General features: G+C 39.2%; 1 protein-coding gene across 2 annotated transcripts in view; it reads right to left on the reverse strand.

The window, feature by feature from the left end:
- LOC122809219 overlaps positions 1-21,406 on the reverse strand; it is a 633,651-nt gene that overhangs the window by 200,264 nt on the left and 411,981 nt on the right. Inside the window, exon 5 of one of the 2 annotated variants that reach the window (XM_044080531.1) lies at positions 5,342-5,431. The exons of the other annotated variant lie outside the window; for it this stretch is intronic. Coding sequence (XP_043936466.1) covers positions 5,342-5,431 — 90 coding nt within the window. The remainder of the gene's footprint in view (positions 1-5,341; positions 5,432-21,406) is intronic. 2 annotated transcript variants of the gene reach the window in all.

Consider the following 21,406-nt stretch of genomic DNA (forward strand, 5'->3'; position numbering starts at 1 on the left):
CTAAAACACAGTAACAATGAGAAGAAGAAGAAGAAGAAAAGGAAAAAGAAACCAGCACATAGAAGACATGGGAAAAACACTGTCTTGCCAACCATAGCACTTACACTGGAAGTAGAATAGCAGTAGCACCAGTCAGTGGTTGAGAAGATGCATGCTACATACTTTATAATCAATCTGCAGCATAGAACACAACAGTAATTATTCATTTGAGCTGATTCTGTCTCAGTCTGCAGAGGCATCTCACAATCTGATGGGTAACGTCTTCAATGACATCATAAATCTGTGCAACTTTGGAGAGAATGGCTGGTAACAGCATCTACAATGCTTGGGTTTGAACTCTACTTGAACTATGTCTTGTGGGATTAGCCAGAACAAAAGAAAAACATGCATGAACTTTGTAGTTACTCAGTACGTTTACTTGAGGAGGCTTATTGTTTTATTACAGGATCATGAAGCTGCAGAGTTAAGGAATATGGCAATCATGATTGGGCATCTGTAACTAATTGCCTCAGGTATTTCTGCTCATCTCACAATGGTTTTGAAGCATCTGCTTTCATAAAACTAAAACTGCTGTTATGTGAATATTTTGACATAAGTTTGAAAACTGCATGGCAGATAGAAGTGTATGGACTGTAGGTGACTGGAAGTATATAAACCTCAAGAAAGAAAGGAGGTCATGCTTACTGCACATATTTGGAGCAGGGCATTTCCTCATAATTATATGACTGTGGAGCTTGTTTAGCTATTGCAAGATAAGAAAGCAGAGTGCGACTGACTGATGCTTTTTTCAGTAGGGTTTGGCCAGATCTTGTGGTATTTGACTGGTAGAGAATCATTAAAATAAAAGACTTAGGAAGTTAGAGTGAAACAAAATACCTTAAGTGTGTGGGTGCAGGTTCCACCCAGGCTGTGGGTAAACAGACTTCATAGATTCACAGAAGTTCATAGGAAGTTACTAGGCTAATGGCCCTAGGGCCCTAAAAAGCCTAGCCATGTAATACCCTTGTTTCATAGTTGACCATGGTTAGATGGTAATTGTTAGCAGAGTGAATCAGTGATTAGCACTGACTGCCCTTGACATGAGGGACATAGGTACCACCCTTTGGGTGAATTTGCAGTCTCCCATGCAATTGTCAAGCTGGAGCTTAAATAGGGTCATTGAGAACTCTTCTTCACGTGAAGTGGGAGTTGATTCCAGAGGAGCATCAATCTCTGGGAGACATATCTGTCTCTACAACATGTTCTGTTTATGTCACAGATTAGGTTGAGATCCTTGGAGTGAGTAACTCTTGTCACATTTGATTTGAAGACATGTAGCATTTCCATTAGGCTAGGGTCTATAATGTAATTTGCATGGGCCACATCTTTGCCAAAGGGGATAATGTTGCATTTTTTTGCTTTTAGTTTTAGACCATGACTCATCACTAATCACTAGTCTGCATTAGCCCCTTTTGTAATATGTTAACATTGTTGGGGGACTCAGTGATTGCACCTAATTTGCAGTCATCTGAGAACTTGGTAAGTCACATGCCATCTACTTTTGCTTGGACATCCACAAAGAAGATTCCAAATAGTATAGGGCCCAGCATGGATCCCTGTGGTACACCACTGGTAACTGGTCTACTGGTGAAGGTGGAATACCCAACTTTGACACTGTCTTCTGTTGGTGAGCCAGTTTGCTACCCATCTAGTGATTTTTGGGTTAATCCCCAGCCGGGAGAGTTTCTCAATGATACTTGAGTGGGAGATTGTGTCAAAGGCCTTGGCTGAGTCACGATTGTTGGTATGTACTGCTTTGCCCTCATACAGGGCTTTGGTGACATTCTCACAAAGAAGTCCACTAGGTTTTTAAGCAAGACTTGCCCTTAACAAAGCCAAACTGGGTTTGGTCAAGAGTTTGGAGGTCGCCTATGTCCTTGCTGATAAAGTTAATGCTGATTTTTTTTCCATGGCCTTGTAGAAAAGTCTGGTTAAGCTTATGGGTCTATAGCTCCTAGTGTTGGCTGACAGAGCCCCTTCATGTAAAGGGGATTACTGTTGTTGTTCTCCACTCTGCTGGAGCAAAGCCAGTGCTTTGGCTATGGTCAAAGAGAGTGCCAAGTGGTTCCATTAGGTCTTTTTTTAGATTGTTTAGTAAGCAGTCCAGGATGTTATCTGGTCCCATAAAGGTTGTATTTTTGGCCTTGGAGAGGGTGGATATTTCTTGTTCTTTGGAGATGCCAGATAGTGGACTGGTGACAAGGATGCTTTGGGTTGTGTCCGGTGGGGACGGGGGGGGGGTGAAATTATGCCACATCTGTCCGCCAGCAACTTGGCAATTTCTTTGGGTTCAGTGTGAGTAGTACTGTCCTCAGTCAGTTTCACGTATAATCTGGGATTTCCTTTAAGATTTCAGACATAGCCAAATAACGCCTTATGATTGTCTTTAGTTGGAGATGCTAAGAGATGCTAATTTAGCTTCATAATTGGATTTAAAGGACTTTACAAGATATCTGATTTGCTTGCTCAAGCTGTGGATGGCATTCTTCCTCTGGTAAGTAAGTTTCCTCTTGCTCTTGGATAACAGTTTCTTCCTTTTGTTATATAACCTATTTATACTTGTGGTCCACCAGGGTGGCCTGTTTCTTTGGGAGGACCTGGTTTTCATCTTGAAAGGTACAGCTGAGCCTATACAGTTGTTTAAATGTCTAAACAGGACATTTGTGTACTCCTCTGCATAGGAGTCATTGTTCGCTGTGTTAGCAGGTAGATTTTAAACTTTTTATACCCTCACTTAGTAGGCTAAAGTTTGCTTTGGAGAAAGTTTTCAGTTTGTTTGTTTCTGTGGGAGTAGCAATCTGATTTTTACTTTAAACGAGACAGATTTATAGTCTGACCTCACCAGGGAGGGTAACATGCAGACGGTGGTGCAGTGACAGCCCCCCATGTTGGTGACTACCAGGTCCGGAACATTCAAGCCCCTTCTAGGGGTACAGACTAGCTGTTCCAGAGCATTTAAATTAACAAAGTCCAGGAACCTCAGGTATATCACATTTCTGCTTGTGTACGTTATTTAGTCTATGGAAGGGTAGTTGAAATCTCCCATGTTCAAAGTGTTTGGCTGTATAGGGACAGATACTAGCAAGTCCAGTGGCTCATGGTGGGGGACCTGTAGCTAGTGATAATGTGGTAGGGTATTTTATTTATATTTAATTGTATCTAGAGTAGCTCTAGAGAGTCGTACTGTTTAACCAGTCTGGAGGTGTATTTGTGTTCGGGCCAGAACGTGTGGAAGGCATTGTATTCTTGTATGTCCAGGGTGCACTCTATGGCATTGAACCAAGTCTCAGTGACTGCACAGACGTCATCATCTTCCAAGGTGAGGAGTGCTTCCAGGGAGTGCAGTATTCTGTTGAGGCACACGATGTAATGCTGTTTATTGTGTGTTTCTGTCTTTAAGAAATGAGTTTGGGGAAAAAAGTATATATGTAATCAGAGCATAGGGCAAGTTTCTCCCATTCTCCCTGCCACACCATCCTCCCCTCTGGAACATGGAGCATGTTATTTAAAAAAAAAGACATGAGTCAGGAAAGTGACTAGCTTGGGAGTGCATTAGGAAATAAATTTGAATGATGTAGCTTGTTAATTGCTTTGATAGGCTTGTGGTGCTTAAACAACCATTCATCATCTACTGCTGAAATTGTTCTTAGAACTTGAGAATGGCGTGGTAGCTACTTTGGCAACTTGTGATGTTGTGGATGGTCAGAGTTGATGATGTCATTTTCGGGATCACAGGACAGGGAATTAAAAGCTCCAGCTAGGAAGAGAATGTGTACAGAATATACACAATGTGAAACAGGCCATATTGTTGAAGTTGTTGTTTCACAAGAGGTGAAAGTCAGGCTACCATATTATGGAAATATATATATATATATATATATATATATATATATATATATATATATATATATATATATAGCTCTCTCTCTCTATATATATATATATATATATATATATATATATATATATATATACACATCTATCTATGTATAAAAATAAAAAATATAACAAGAGGTATCACCTATTGTAAAGGGCTACATTTTAAGTCATATTAGATAACTGAACACTAAAGCTGATGCTGAATGTAGAAAATAGAGAAAAATGATTATATTGCACTTTTATCTATTTTTATATTATGTATTTTATTTAATGTAAGCAAGGATGAGAAGCTGCTTAATCCTTTGTGCTTATATTGCATAGTCTTTGATTATGCAATTTTCTATAAATGGTGAAGTTGCCCAGTGGCCAACACTTTTTTATAGAGGGATACATCTCTGACAATTGCCTAGCAACTCAGGTTCGATTAGCATCTTGGGTGACTTAGGTGCTAGTAGGGAAGGATATGCATGTAAATGTGCATGTACTATTAAGCAGAAATAAGTGTCGGATAGTGGCTGAGTTGCTGTGAAGGAGAAATGATATGTCAGCATGTCCGCATTGTAGATCCACTTCCAGATAGTCAACAAGCATATGTTCATAAGTGAATATAAGGCTAACTGCCCTGAAGGACCATTTTAAGCCTAGCCAAGAACCTGAGGTCAGAAGCAAACTCTGTGCCTTGTGCCTATGAAGCAAATACCTTAACCATTATTTCAAATCCACCCTGTGCACAGGAGAAGGGTATAAGGTTAGGACATAAAAAATGCTCCCCTGCAGCAATATGATGCTGTACTGGAGTCTTTGATCTCCCCACTGGCCCCAAAGATAGGTCATGTAGAGTCCAGGGGAGGCTAAGGCCAGTCCAGTAGATCCTCTGAATGAGGAGTGAAGCTGTAGCAGCTGATGGTCAATTGAAGGTAGACAACGCAGAATAAGAAAAAAAGAAGCTTTCCAGTAGTTATGTTGACTTGAAAGAATGAAATCAAACTTGTATTAGTATCTGCGAGCTTCTAACTGAAATGGCTGACTGATGAGTGATGTGCAACCTTGACTGCTCCCAGTTTTTAAAGTGTTCCGATAATTGACATCTATTAACATATTGCCTCTATGAATTTCTGCACCAAGGGAAATATACAGGGGAGGGGTTCCAATGAGTTGCCTTACCTGTATATCAAGGAACCAATGAAAACAAAATCATAACCACTAGACAGCAGCTTACTGAAGGTTGTAGTAGGAAGTTAGGTGACATTATCTTCATTGTTTTTGCTTAATGTTTGATTATTTGTCCAGGAAAAAGAAAACTGCACATTTAAGCTTGATATGAGATAAAGCTGGATTAATTGAACTTTATTCTGAATTGGAAAGGTGCCTTAGATCATACAACAATTCATATAAGAAAATATATGACACTGTTTGGGGTTACCTGAAATTTGTGAAGTTAAATTGGAAGTGGTTTGTTGAATCAGTGTAATGGTGGGAGAAATGGAAGTAACTGTTGCTACTGTACTTGGAGCTGAAAAAAAGTCAGAAATAAACAATATAAATATCTGATTATTTAACAGGTGTAATAAGTAATATCCATCTGTATTGACTGAACAGAATGGTAAACACATTATGCTTCCTGCCACTACCTTCCTTCAAAAATCAGAGCCTGTGGTCACTACATCTGACCTTGATATTGCAGGAGCTCTGCCACAAGGCCTTACACCTGCAAGTTTACTCAAACTTTTGTCAGTGTTTAATAGCATGTAGTAACTACATCTGACCTCGATATTGCAGGAGCTCTGGTACAAGGTCCAACACCTTCAGGTTTACTGAGAACTTTGTCAGTGTTTAATAGCCTGCGTTCACTTCATCTGACCTTGATATTGAAGGAGCTCTGCCATAAGGCCGTACAACGTCAAGTTTACTGAGAATTTTGTCAGTGTTTAATAGCCTCCAGTGACTACATCTGTCCACGATGTTACCAGAGCTCTTCCCACAAGGCCCTACACCTTCAAGTTTACTAAGAATTTTGTTAGTGTTTAATAGCCTGTGGTCAATACATCTGACCTCAATATTGCAGGAGGTCTGCCACAAGTTTAATGAGAATTTTGTCAGTGTTTAATACCCTGCTGTCAGCACATCTGACCTCAATATTGCAGGAGCTCTGCTGCAAGGCATTGCACCTTGAAGTTTACTGAGAATTTTGTCAGTGTTTAATAGCCTGCAGTCACTACATCTGAAACTGATATTGCAGGAGTTGTGCCACAAGGCCATACACTTTAAAGTTTACTGAGAATTTTGTCAGTGTTTAATGTAAACATATTTATCAAGAAGAACCTTGCTGCGTATTACTTTTAATCAGTTAAATACATGCCTGCTCTGTAACTGAATGTCTCTGTGAAATAGTCCATGCACACTAAAGACCTTTAACTAAGTTAGCTATTGCTCTGTTTTGCTCAACCTGTAGACTATACTGCATACGCCAGGTATTTAGTCTCAGGAAATGATAAACAACCTGTTTTACTTGCATCTCTTTGTTAATTGCCTTGTTATGGCTAAAACTGATTGCTCTCACTTGTAAAATGACCAGTAGTCTATACTGCATATGCCAATTATTTAGTACCAGAAAATGCCAGACAACCTGGTTTACTTGCATCTCTTTGTTAATTGCTTTGTTCTAGCTTTAAACTGATTGCTGTCAGATGTAAACTGACCTAAGGATGGGAAACCTGCTCTGCTCAGCCTCCCTACACTTGACATTGCTTCACTCCCTTACCCTACCCCAAATTCCCACCCATGCCCTCTTACTTTAAAATTATACTTCCTACATGCACATTTCAGTTGTGACACTTATTTCAAAACCCTCTCCAATTGACCTCACTACTTCTATACATACACTTCTGTTTCTTGTTTCCTACTTCCCTATTTCTAATTTCTAGACCCATTCCCAACTATCTTTCACCACCTCATACTGCTTTGCATTATATCCATTTGCAATCACAACCCTCCCTAATACTATCTATCTATTCCACATTGTATCTTTTTTATTTTCCGAAATAAAACCTCATTTCTTCTTATTTTGATTATATTATTATACTCTAGCCTTTAATACCTCTCTATTCCTTACATTACAGAGAACATACCAGGACAGCCTGCTTCTCTTCTTTTATAGAATATACTTCTCTCCTTACCTACTGTCCTGCAACTTCTTATTTACTTCTTTGTTGCTACTTCATCACAATCTGACATCTATGCAATATAGATTTATGTTCTTAATTATGGTATTCATCAGCTTATCCTCTATTCTTCTCATCCTACTGTACCATCTTTCATCCTACCATGGTTCAATAGTATTGCACAACATCTCTCCAACTCTGTCCCAACCACCTATCCATACTTCCTCTTTGCACTCTCCACACATTTCACTAAACCTGTTTAATATTGACCCTCACCTTTATTCCAAATATAGGCTGTTTAATTGCACTTCAGCTCAAACCAAAACAAAATAAAGTGCAAGAATGCATAATTCCCCAATACACTAAAATCCTTCTTGGAGGAGATACACACCCTAATCCTGGCCCTGCCTGTCACAATGAACATAAAGATAATTCTCTTCCATATACTTCTGTAACCCAGCAACAGCCAATTCCAACCCTGGTGATCTAATTTTTGCCTCTATAAATGTTAGAAGTATAAGAAGTAAAACTGATGAAGTACATGCCTGGATTACCCAACCTAAGCCTGATGTTCTCACTGTAACTGAAGCTTGGCTTAAACCCAGCATAAACAAATTCAGAGTTATACCTCCTGACTATAACATCACCCATAACGACCATATAAAAAAGGTGGTAATATTGCTTTAATATTTCCCAGTACCTACCACATCTTCCTTTACAGCAAATCAACACCAAAATTCAGTTCATCAGACCTTCTTAATGCTCTCAGAAATATAAACAATTATAAACAAATATGTATTACTGTCCTTTATATCCCTCCTGGTGACAATACAGCTATACTGGAAAATATCCTACATTGGATATCCAAAACATTTCCAAAAGAAAAAATATTACTAGGTGATGTGACTGTCGGTTGGCTGGACACAAACTCTAACTTCCCTACATCTAGCATGAACTTATATGATTTCACATAAGCAATTAATAGACCTACACATTATAGCAAATCATCAAATTCTTTATTAGACTGGATCCTATTATCAGACCCTAGCAAATATTCCACCATAGGTAAAATGTCAGACTCTCTCAGTGATTATCTCCCAGTCTATATGACTAGAAAACTTACACATCCAGTTAAACAGCATATTTATAAAACATGCACTCTTCCCCAGTTTAACTCAAAAATGTTCATTACAACACTATCATCTACTAAATGGAATTTCTTAAAAATCTTCCCCTTAGACAATGCTGTAATTGAATTCAGTACAACTTTTCTAAATATCCTAAATAGCCTTGCACCTCCTAGAAGGAAGAGATCGAATACAAATAATACAATTTAGATAACCAAAAAGAGTATAATGATAATGCAGGCTAGAGAAAAAGAATGGAAGGAATGGCAAAAATATAAAACACTTCAACATTTTGAAAACTTCAGAGTGCTTCGCAATCATACTAAAAAGCAAATCAATGAAGACAAAAACTATACTAAAATAACTTTCAGAATAATACTAAACAAAACCCTAAAAAGTTTGGACATCCATTAAAGAAATCTTACATCCTGGCCAAGAACTCAACCCAACCCCCTCTTCTGTTAACTTAGCACTTGAAACTGCAATACAGTTCATCTCTTATTTTATAGATAGTATAGCATCTCTAGACAAGGATTCCTCACCATCTAATTCCAACCCTGCCCAACAGCCACATATCACCACATCCACTTTCACCTTCAAACCTGTGCATGCATCCTATATAAAACTACTCTTAAACAAAAGTAAATCATGCTCTTCTTCATCTGATGATCTTCCAAGTGAATACCTAAAAACAGCAGCCAATAGCGTCACCTATGCTGTCTCAATCCTTATAAATAGGTCAGTCTGGGAATCCCATGTTCCTTCTCTCTGGAAAAAGTCACACATTATCTCTTTGTACAAAGGAGGAAATTCAACTGACATTAATAAGTTTAGGCCTATAGCAATTTAATCTTCTCTCTCCAAAATACTTGAAAAATGTATTTAAAAACAATTGCTAGATTATCTCCTGCAGGAAGAACTCCCAGTCCTACACAACATGGCTTCCATCCTTCCCAAAGTACTAGCACTGCCCTTCTAACCTATATAGATAGTGCCACTAAATCTAGAGATAATGGCAAACTAGTCTCTTCCTTAATTATAGACTTATCTAAAGCCTTCAACACAGTTTGTCACAGCAAACTTCTACTTCAGATGTCTTCACTGGGTCTCTGCCAGACCACCCTTCTGTGGTTCAAAAGCTACCTGTCTAATAGGTATTAGTCAGTAAAATAGAACTCCTCACTCTCTCCTTAAAAAACAGTCATCACTGGTGTACCACAGGGCTCTGTGGTAGGTCCCCTTCTCTTTAACATTTTCACCAACACCATCTAAACATCCACACAACAGGCCACCCTAATACAATACATGGATGGTTACACTCTCAGTTGCACATCTGACATGGTACACCTTCAAAAAATACTCAGGAAGATATAAAACAGCTTTAACTCACAGCCCAAAAAAGACTATACTTTTTCCCTCCAAATCCCTCTGTCATGAAAAAAAAAAAAAAAAAAAAAAACCAAAGGTTAAAATCCTCTATCTTAATAATACAACTATTGAAGTTACTTCTCATAACAAACTATTAGGTGTAATAGTGGATGATAATCTGACATTTGACCAGCATATACAAAATTGTGTAAGAAAAACTCATCAAAAACTAGGAATGCTTTGGAGACAAAAACATTCTCACCGATGCAAGTAAAACTACACTTGCCATTAATTATCTCCTTCCCAACTCTTCTGTATGGTGCTCTCATCCTTACTAAACTCCAGGCTTCCCAAAAATTAAAAATTGAAAGATGTTATAACAAAGTTGGTAAATTTACAGCACATACCCTGTTTTGAACCTACAACTGCAGAGCACTGAAAAGCCTAAACTGGTTAGAACTGCTACATCAAGTAACATATATACAATCTCTTACTACTTATAAATCCAATATCCATCTGCCTGTCTAGCAATAAAAAGCATTCTACACAGGGTCTATATCACTTTATCGAACCCCTATTTGTTGAAGCAGCTCTTCACTGAACAACAAATTTTAAGTAGGGCAAATCAGCGGTTGGCCAACCAAGCCACCGTAAAAAAAAAAAAAACATAAAATTCAAAACCTACCAAGGTGGGGACTGTGCCCTCCATACTTCCCCTAACTAAATATACCAAGTCTGATATCATACTACAGTGGGTAAAAGGGCAAATTCCAGATGGTGGCCAACCGCTGATTTGCCCTAGTTAAAATTTGCCATTCGATGAAGAGCGGCTTTGACAAATACGAGTTCAATGAATGGCTACTCACTGAATAGCTATTTGATAAAGTGATATAGACACTAGACAACCATGACCCAAGTCGGGCATTGTGATCCAGTGACCAAAAACTCCTGTCTGTCTACAAACCTAACAAATCTGGGGGACGTTGTCTCTACTCATACAAGGTTGCTAAGGCCTGGAATGTACCTTGTATCAATTTCTTAACCAATATTTTTATATTATGTCTAATCTGTTATCATTAATTAAACTGCAGATATTTTTATTTTATTTTTGATGATTGTAAAATTATTGTTCTTAATGTTTTGTAATAATTTGGAGCATTTCTCCCTGGGCCTCTGCTAAAAATAGGCTTCTACCCAGTCCGACCTTCCTGGTAATCAAATTTCAGTCAATCAGTCAATCAATCAATTAATCAATAATCTCTTCTGGCACTTCTCAAATGAATAATATTTTAGACTGTTGAAACTATACATGTTTTTTTGCATTTCTTTTAGAATAAGTTAAACTAGTTCATATCAGTGATATCTTTGCAGAATATATATATATATATATATATATATATATATATATATATATATATATATATATATATATATATATGGGTCTACTTTAGAACACCGACACGCCAGTTCGCCGACACACAAACCACCGACACCAAATAACCGACAACACACAATACCGACAACGCAAAACACCGAACACCATTACACCGACACACTAAACGTAAACAACACATTACACTACATTACATATCCACTAGCCCTAACCCAAACCCTAACCCTAAGGTCCGACACTACCGCACACTTAGCCTACCTGCACCCTAACCCTAACTCACTTAACCCACCCCTAACCCTAAGGTCCGACACTACCGCACACTTACCCTACCTGCACCCTAACCCTAACTCACTTAACCCACCCTAACCCTAAGGTCCGACACTACCGCACACTTACCCTACCTGCACCCTAACCCTAACTCACTTAACCCACCCCTAACCCTAAGGTCCGACTCTACTGCACACTTACCCTACCTGCACCCTAACCCTAACTCACTTAACCCACCTAACCCTAAGGTCCGACAGTACCAGACACGTACCCTACCTGCACCCTATTCCTAACTTACTTAACCCACCCTAAAACATAAACCCATCACTAACACACACTTACATTACCCAAACCCTAACTCCGACACTACCGCACTCACCTTTCACACACCTAACTCTAAATCCCTCACTATTGCACACTTACCTGTCCGCTCCCTAATCCAAAATCCCTCACTATCGCATACTTACCAAGTCGCGCTTACACGTTCCCCTTGTCGGTCTTCCAGCTGTCGGGATTTCAGCATGTCGGTCAACTGCGTTGTCGGTCCTTTCGCGTTCCTCTTCCGCGTGTCGGCGAACTGACATTTCGGTAATTTGAAGAGGACCCATATATATATATATATATATATATATATATATATATATATATATATGTTTTTATTTTTTTTATTTTACTTGAAGCAGTCTTTATAACTGTTAGTTGTTGACGTTTTCATATATGTGATAGTAGGGATGCTACTAACTATAATCAGTGTTGTAGTAGAGGTGAGTAATCAAACATATGAGCAACCTGCCAGTATATCAGCTAAGAGTTAGTGATGCCATTTCCAGTAGAGACGATTGAGGGACAACCAGAAAGCTAACCATCCTAGGCTTAGGAATTTCCTGCATCAAAATGTTCTGTCTCTTACTGGCTAAAGGTATTTAGGTTTCATGAAAAAGGAGATTATGCTTTGTGCATATTTGGAGAGGCCGATTCCTCAGATTTTGATATTTTCGGGATAAGCTGGCACAGTTCAATTGAGTAATTCATTTTTCATCAGGGTTTGGCCAAAATCTTGTGGTGGATGACTGGCAGAGTAATTATTATTAATAAATAAATAAATATGCAAGTATGTGGGTAGAGGTATTGAAACCAGTTGCCATAACAGTTAAAGTCTTCACCTCCCATGCAACCTCCCATGCACAACGTACAAGATTCGATTATGACCTCCAACCAATGCTTGTTTGGAGTTTGCATGTTCTCCCTGTATCTCTGTGGGGCTCCTCCCACCTCCAAAAACATGCTGAGTGTTTCCATTTCAAACTCACCCAAGAATGAAGCTGTGGGTAGTAGCACAGATTCTACATGGTGCCCTATAGGGTAAATAGTTGTATGCATCAACTGTTTTGGGTATATACTGTGGTGGGCAGTATCCTCAAGATAAGGAGAATAAAGATCACAGACTACACACCATGGTGAGGATAGCCACTTGACTGTGTAAAATATGGCTCTAGATGATTTGGTCATATTTGACTAATGCTGCCAAATGTACATTGGTATTTACCTGTGATAAGTGGGTTGAGGACCTGGCCTACTCTAACCTATGCCAGGGATCCGTGCAAATGGTGGGAGCAGTGTATGTGCCTTTGTTGGCTAGTATAGGCCTGCCAAAAAATTTAGCAGCCCTGCATCAATAAGCTACTGGCTGGCCAGTGTCCAGTTGCCCACCTTGGGTTACCTAGGTAGCTCTGTTGAACGAAAGCTGGATGTAAAACTAATCAACTTGCCAAACATGAACTAAGAATTGCTACACTCTGTATAGGTTTACTGACAGGTTGGAGCTTGGAAGTAGATGACATGATGATAAGGGGGAGGCTGGGCATCCTATGTATCTGGAGACAAGATGTAAGGACAATTTAAAGCCACTTGGCTTGTGATTCAGAGTCTACAACTCAAGATGAAGACAGGCTAGAAATAGTGTGGAATTGTGATGAGGGAGAGGCTTCAGAAGGCAGTGACAGACTCATGTCAATTAGACTCCAACCTAATGATAAGGCAATATTCATAATCTCAGCCTATTCCCCACAGCAAGGTTGTGATAGTGAAGAAAGGAGAGCATTCATACAGCAATTGCAGGACCTATTAGATAAAGCAGGACAATATGAGGTTGATAATGGATGACCTGAATGTACATATCTGGACAGACAAAACAGGATATGAGGACTGCCTGGGTCCACATGAGTAGGACAATGGGACTAAAGAAGGAGAGGCCATTCCAGACTTCTGTCTGGAAAAATGGCTTAATAGTAGCCAACACATGGTTCAGAAAGAGAGACAGTCACAAGATCACATACAAGAGTGGTCAACATGCAACTTCAGGTAGACTTCCTTCTGGTAAGGTGACGCTACTAGGGTAGAATCAGCAATTGCAAAGTCATCCCCAGTGAAACTGATGGCCTGCAGCATAAGCCACTGTTTGAAACAGTCAACTGCAAGCAGTGGTCAGAGAAGGCTCTAAGGTCTACAGTGACCAGGCTGAAGACCTGGAAGCTGAATCAACCACTCTGTCCAAGAATCCACTGTCCCCTCTATTTGGAAGCAATACTACACTATCCCACTACATAAAGGAGGTAACTCCACAGAGCAATCTAACTTCCGTCCCATTGCTATTCTTTCTCCCCTCTCCAAAATTCTCGAAAAGTGTATCTATTGTCAACTACTTTCTCACCTTACTCAAAACAATCTTTTAACCACCACCCAGCATGGCTTCAGACCCAAACACAGTACTAACACTGCACTCTTACCCTTTTCACATACAGTAGCTGAGGCCAGAGACAATAACAAACTTGTGTCCTGCCTTTTCTTAGATCTCTCAAAGGCTTTTGATACTGTCTCTCACAACCTTCTACTTCATAAACTTTCTCAGCTGAACATTTCCATCTCCACTCTTAATTGGTTCTCAAGTTACCTGTCCAATCACCTACAAGCAGTTAAATGGCTAAATTCCTTCTCTCCCTTTCTGGCAGTTCAGACTGGTGTTCCTCAAGGCTCAATTCTCGTTCCCCTCCTTTTCAATCTCTTCACCAATGACCTACACACTGCTTGTAACCTCTCCTCTATCATTCAGTATGCAGATGATTCAGTTCTGATCTCCATTTCTGACTCTTTCAACAACCTCCACCATTCCACCCAAACTTTATTTCATTCTGTTGAGAAGTGGCACACCAACAATCAACTCATCCTGAACCTCTATAAAACTAAGCTCTTATTATTCCTGCCTAAAACTCTAGCTCAACACAAATCCAGCTTTCCCTTATCCTTTCTAAATGGCACCATCATAAAACCAGACTCACACACTAAACTCCTTAGTGTCATCATAGATGACCAGCTCAAACTAGACCTCCACATACTTTATTCCATAAAGAAAACACCAACAACTGGGCCTTCTATACAGAAATAGCAAATTCCTGACCCCCAACTCAAAACTTCTGCTAGCCCAATCCTATCTCCTCCTTGCCCTCCTCTATGGATCCCCTCTGTTTTCTAATCTACAAAATAACCTGCTGGCAAATCTTGACCAAACCTACAATAAAATTGCTAGATTTATCACCAGCAGCTCCTATAAATCCCATAACTGCACAGCACTCACAAAACTACATTGGCTTGAACTCCCACACCCTCTGGCCAAAAGTCAGCTAATCCAAGCTTTTACAATTCATAATTCTAACTCGGACTGTCCATCTCTGTCCAGCCTGATCTCCTGGTACACCCCTCCTCATTCCCTGCGTAGCTCCAATAAAGACGTGGTGGTGCTGCGGTAGCGGTGTCACCTCACACTAAGACGCTGTCCGGTTCGATTCTCAGCTAGAGTGTCTTCTGCATGGAGACATGCGTGAATGGGCGTACCTTCGTTGAAGGTTGTGCATCAGGGCTGGTAACTTGGCACGTAAAAATCAACTACCAATCATTAGCAGACCAGAGTTCCGCTGTGGTGACCCCTAACCGGGAAAAGCCGAAAGACACAACAACAACAACAAGTCTATAGACCCAATAAGAACATAGGTAAAATACTCTATAAACACTCCATTTCCCTTATCTGGAACACTCTTCCACTCCAAATCAGAAGCCATACCTCCCTTTCTAACTTCAAACATGACCTGATACTGTATCTCCATAACAACCCTATATGTACCTGCAACCACCCTACTTAACCCCTCCCTCTCCCTATACCCACTTTACCACTAAGTCTGATCTATAAGACCTTTCCTATTTCTATAACTTACTATATCTATATGCTCTTCCTTCTACACCCTCCCTCTAGATCACTACAGCCCTCCTCTACTACTTTCTTCTTCCGCACCATCTCTTCCTCTGATCTGAGGCCCCTTGTACATACACGTTTCTCTTTTTTTACTCCTGCACTAGTTTCTTCCTCAGATCTGAGGCCCCCCCTGCACTTACACAATTTCTCCTTCTAGCCTCTAATCTAATAATGCCATATTATTTCAAATGATTACCTATAACCTTAATTCCCTTACTGCATTCCTCTTGGATTTATTATTGTTGTTTTTCCTTTTACACCCTTATTATTATATTTTTGCATATAGCTATGTTTCATTCCATGGCGTACATTATTTTTTTTTCTTATCCGTTTGCATTCATGACATTGTTTTGTTCTGTATTATTGTAAACTTGTCTCTACTTGTATGACTGTTTGGGGCTTTTCCCCTCGGGTCTCCACTGAAAAAGGGTCAATTCTTACCTAGCTGGACCAACCCGGTTAACAAATGCAAATAAATAAATAAATAAATGAATAAATAACAGTTCAAGGAATTATTCAGAGCTTTAGTACCTCAAGAAGAGGAGAAATAGGAGTTGATGAAGAAGAATGGCTGCTCCTCAAAACAGCATGTGTGAGGATTACAGAACAAATATGTGGCTGAGCCAGGTATGGAAATAAGGTGCATAGAGATAGCCGGTGGTGGAATGCAGAAGTCCAGGAAGTCATCAAAAAAAAAAAAAAGAAAGAAAGAAGTGCAGGAAAAAGTGGAAGTTAGAAAAGATAAACCTTTTTAGGAAGGAATACTTGTTGGCTAACAGACTGAGAAAGGAGTTGCAATAGCCAAGAACAAGGCATCAGAGGTACTTTATCAGCTCTTGGAAAGTCACTCAGTAGATGGCACAAAGAAATTATATCAGGTTGCAAGGCAAAGACAGAAAAATAAAGAAGATAGTCCGACACCCTTCATAAGGGATGCCAGCAACAACCTGCTCACCAGTCCACAGGACATCAAAGACAGATGGAAGGAGTACTTCCAGAAGCTTCTGAAAGAAGAAAACCCCACAAAAGCTGTACTGGTCCAGACACAGCCTACAACGAGAGCAGAGGAGGAGCCCACCATCAAAGCAGTAAGAGCAGTACTAAGGAACATGAATTTTGTGAAAGTAGCAGGCTCAGATGAGGTCACAGCAGATATGATAAAGATGCTGGGTGAGATGGGGGAGGCGCCTGTGGGTATTTATACAGAGTGGAGAAATAGGTATATCCCAAATAACTGGAGAATAAGCATATATGTGTCAGTGTTCAAGAACAAAGGAGACATTTACAACTGTGGTCAGTACAGAGGTATCAAACTCTTGGCACACTGCATGAAAGTCCTGGAGAAGGTGATTGATAAATAAACATGCATAGTAGCTGAAAGTAAGATGGGAGATGAGCAGTTTGGATTTAGATCAGGATGTAGCACAATGTTTGCAGTGAGATAGATAGCTGAGAAGAAGCTAGAGATGAGAAAAGAGTCCAACTGGGCATTCCTAGACTTGGAGCAAGCATATGACAGTGTCACAAGAAAGCTGATTTGGGCAGTCTTGTGGCTTTTCAAAGTCTCAGAAATGCTGGTAGAATTATTGCAGGTTATGTACAAGAAACAAATAACTCAAGTATGAATAGTGTTCTGTCTCAGAAAGGGGTCCCAGTGAGAGTGGGTGTGCATCATTGTTCAGCTCTGAGCCCACTGCTATTCATACTGGTAATGGACTATATTAGCAAACAGGTCAGAGGGGATGGATCAACAAAGTTGCTGTATGCAGACAATGTGGAGTTACAAGAAGACTGTGAGCAACAACTTCAACAAAGGATAGGGGAATGGAATGCAAAACCAAAGGCATATGGGATGAAACTAAGCAAGATAAAAGAGTTGAAATGGCAGCAAATGTGCAAAATCAGAAGAAGCTGAGAATTGAGATAGAAGTGAAAATAGTGGAACAGGTGAACAGCTTCAAGTATCTCGGATGGATGATTGAGGAGAAGGAAAGTCTGAATGAGGAGGTAAAGCTTGAATCAGAGGGGCTGCAGCCAACTGGCAAAGAGTGCAGGAATAGTGTATGACAGAAGAATGCCAAAGAAGTACAAAACAGCGGTGTGACCAGTACTATTGTATGGCACAGAAACCTGGGCAGTAAAGGCAGTGCAGATGAGGAAGCTAGAGGTAATGAAATGATGTACTTGAGATGGGTGCTAGGATGTACACTGGAAAAGATGAAGAAATGAGGACATAAGAGCAGAAGCTAAAGTAGCTCAACTAGCAGAAAAAGTCAGAGTACATATTATGGTGGTTTGGAGACATGTCCAGAAAAGCATAAGGCAATCTGGTGAAGAAGAAGATTTGGGACAGACAGGAAGAAGGCAACAGGAAATGAAGGCATGTAGCAAAGAGATGGATGCATTGTGTAAGAAGACCTGCAGCAGTCAGGCATGAGTGTCAAAACTGGTAAGAGAATGGCATTGAATAGAAAGAGATGGCAACAGCTGACAAGACACTCCGACCCCAGGTAGAAAGTGGGAAAAAAAGGGTTGATGATGATAATGCTGATGATGATGGGTACAGGTTCCTCCCAGTTTGTGGGTAGGAAGTTTTAAGTTTCTGATGCAGTGCTGTTTGTTTTGCATTTAAAGATATTGGTGCTGTATTTAAGATAGTTGTTTAGGAGAAAACTTAAATGTTTATGTGTGTGTGTGTGTGTGTGTGTGTGTGTGTGTGTGTGTGCGCGCGCACATGTGTGCATGTGCCTGTGTGTGTGTGTGCATGCATGTGTGAGAGAGAGACATGTACATATCTCTGTATAGCTACAGAGAAGGAAGATTACCTGAGGAAAAGCACAGTGTAGGTTTCTGTCCTTCTTTCTCCCACCCCTAAACCTCTTATCCTTTTAGCTCAAAAAATCTGGCCAAAGCCAAAAAGTAGTAGGGGAACAAAGGCAAAGATTAGTAGGTACAGATTTTAAATATTGCTCTTAAAACTTAGTTGCAAGAAAAATATTTTTTTTATAATTTAGCATACAGTTTCTGAAGGATATGAAGTCAGAAAGTCAGAAAATCAAATGCCTGTCATTATTTCATGAATTCAGTCCTCAGTCGTTTGCCAGGAAACCACAAATATTATGAGGAACAGAATAAAAATATAATCCAAAAATCTGGACATTCTGCAAACATCTGGCCTGTTAAGAGGTGTGCCCACCCCACTCTTAGCTGGATTGGAGAATATTATGTTTAATAAAATGGGAGAAGGGTAAACTGAGTAATTTGGGAATTAGATAATACAAATCTCTGACTGATAGAACTATGAATTGCTTGGTGGGACTGTAGCCATTTCTCACTGCTGCTGCTTGCAAAGAAGGCATGGTTTTCTTTGTTCTTGGACTTTGGGGCTGGTGTGGTAGCCATTTTGAGTAATGCGTGACATTGTGCAGGGTCAAAGGTCATGATGACATCTTGGGGATGGTAAGGTAGGCACTTCCTAATAAGTTGCTCACAAGTCAGTAGCTGCAAAGCAAACTAGTGAAATAATCCACAAAGTCAGATATAAAAATTAAAGAATTTAACAAACCCTTAGTTTGGAGCTTTTGTCCCTTAATAAAACAAACTGGGATTTCATCAGAACTGAAGGCAGGCACTTAGATAACTTCAGCTAGAAGGAACATATACTCAGAATGCATCTGATGCCAAAAACAGCCATATTGCAGGTGTCACATTACAGGGCATAAAGTCACAGGGCATATTGTGGGAGGAAACTATAAGATAAACATAATAATAATAATAATAATAATAATAATAATAGCAGTATAATAAAATAAGAAGAAAGGCATGCAATTAATTGCAAAATACATAGTGTATATCATGTTAGAATTTTGAACAATAAAACTAGTACAGAAAAATAGATAGGGAGAAAGATGCTATTTTGGTGTACTTTTGCTGGTGTTTATATTCCAGAGTCCGTGGATTTGCAGTTTTTCTATGCATGCTGAAAGATGTGGCTTAAAAATTGTCCTGTGACTCTATTCGTATGAAACAATGAAATCAGACTTCCAGTAATACCTAATAAGCAGCTAGCTGAAATGTCTGGCTGAAGATTGATTGGTAATCTAGGCTGTTGCAGGTTTTGCAAGTAAAGTCTTCTAATAATTAAGCAATAACTGACAACATGGTGTGGTATATTGAAGATTTACCCATGGCTGGTGTGATTTAATCATGAGGGCGAAGCCCGTGTGATAAATAAAACCAACCGTAGGTAAATTTCAATATACCACAACCACAGAGTCGGTTATTGCTATTATACAATGACATTATTTAAGAAAAAAAAAACTTTTCTTAAATAATGTCTTTGTATAATGGTGCATTACTGTTCTTCCATTGCTGGAGGTATACTGCCGCATTGTTTTGATGTACTGTGCATGCGTATGAGACTTGCATTCCCACGCATACCCAGTACATCAATAGTTTGAAAAGAAAGCAATGGAGAAAAGAAAGTCTGTGTTGCTTCATTTTTGTTTTCTTTTTATTATTATTAAAAAAATGTTTGGGCTACTTTAGGGGTAGGAGAGAGAGACAGACTGGAGGAAATGCAAAGAAAATCAGGTACGTGTCTTTAGTTTTAAATAACGTACCTGATTTTCTTTGTATTTCCTTCATGCTGCCTCTCGGGTATGTCTGTAGTATGGACTATAGTTTTTTTTTTAATTTTTGTTGAAAAAAAAAAGTTTTGGTATATACAAGCAGAAAGAAGTCCGGGTGACCGGAACTTTTTCCATTGGTATATTATGGGATTTACAACAGGCACACAGGTTGGGCTGGCCAATCAGCATGCATGTTTTTGAATCCTAATGACCAGTCATTGTATAATTGTCATCTACTAACATATAGCCTCTGGGAATCTCTGAACTATGGGGAGGTTGCAATAAAGGGGATTGAACTACTGGCTTACTGGCATGTCAAGCAACTAATGTGAGCAAAATTATGACCACAAGATATCAGCATATTGAAAACTGCAAAATGAAAATAACTGCCATTATTTTCAGGGTTTTGCTATGAATTTGATTTGTCCGTGTAAAAGAAAATAATGCCATCATGCACAACATGAGATAAAAATGGAGTCTTTGAACTTTACTGTAAATTGTGAAGTCACCTTAGCTAGCATGGCAGTCTGTAATAGAAAATATCTAACCTTGTTATATGTTACCTAGAATGTGTGAGCTTACACTAGAAATAGTTTTCTGAATCACTGTAGTAGTGGGAGATGACTGTGTAACTGAATTGACTGTTACTATTGTACTTAAAGAAGCTGCCAAAAATATAAAATATAAACAGTTACCTTATTTAGTTGGTCTAATAAGTGAATATCTGTGAGCTTTAATTGAGCAGACTAGCAAAAGAGATACTTTATGCTTTTTAAGCAGTTCTCAAATTAAAAATACTTAACACTGTCAAAGTTATACATGAATTTCCCATTTAATTTAGGATAAGAAAATACTTCACAAGTGAGATTTGTGTTGCAGTTGTGGCAAGAACTAATGCGGCTATAAATATTTGCCATTATATGTTGCCAGATTTTTTTTTAATGGAAATTGTCTTTATATTGTATTTGCCACTGCATTCATAGCTGTGATTGTGGTTGATTTTATTAATTAAAATAGTAATCAGTGAGTGTTATTAAAGGCATAATGCAGAAATCACTGAAGCTAGTGAACTCTCTGCAAATTTCTGTTTTCAGAAGCTGTTGATCACAGGATAAGAATCCAAAAAAAGCTGGGCCAAACCACCACAGCTGCAAAAGTCTTCTATTTAATGTACAAAACACACAGAAAGAGTAAATGCTTTCACGATCACACTGACTGCTTCATCAGACTGAATACAT

Source organism: Protopterus annectens, chromosome 8.part0 (assembly GCF_019279795.1).
Source record: "Protopterus annectens isolate FY-2018-M chromosome 8.part0, PAN1.0, whole genome shotgun sequence".
In the NCBI taxonomy this organism is placed as follows: domain Eukaryota; kingdom Metazoa; phylum Chordata; order Ceratodontiformes; family Protopteridae; genus Protopterus; species Protopterus annectens.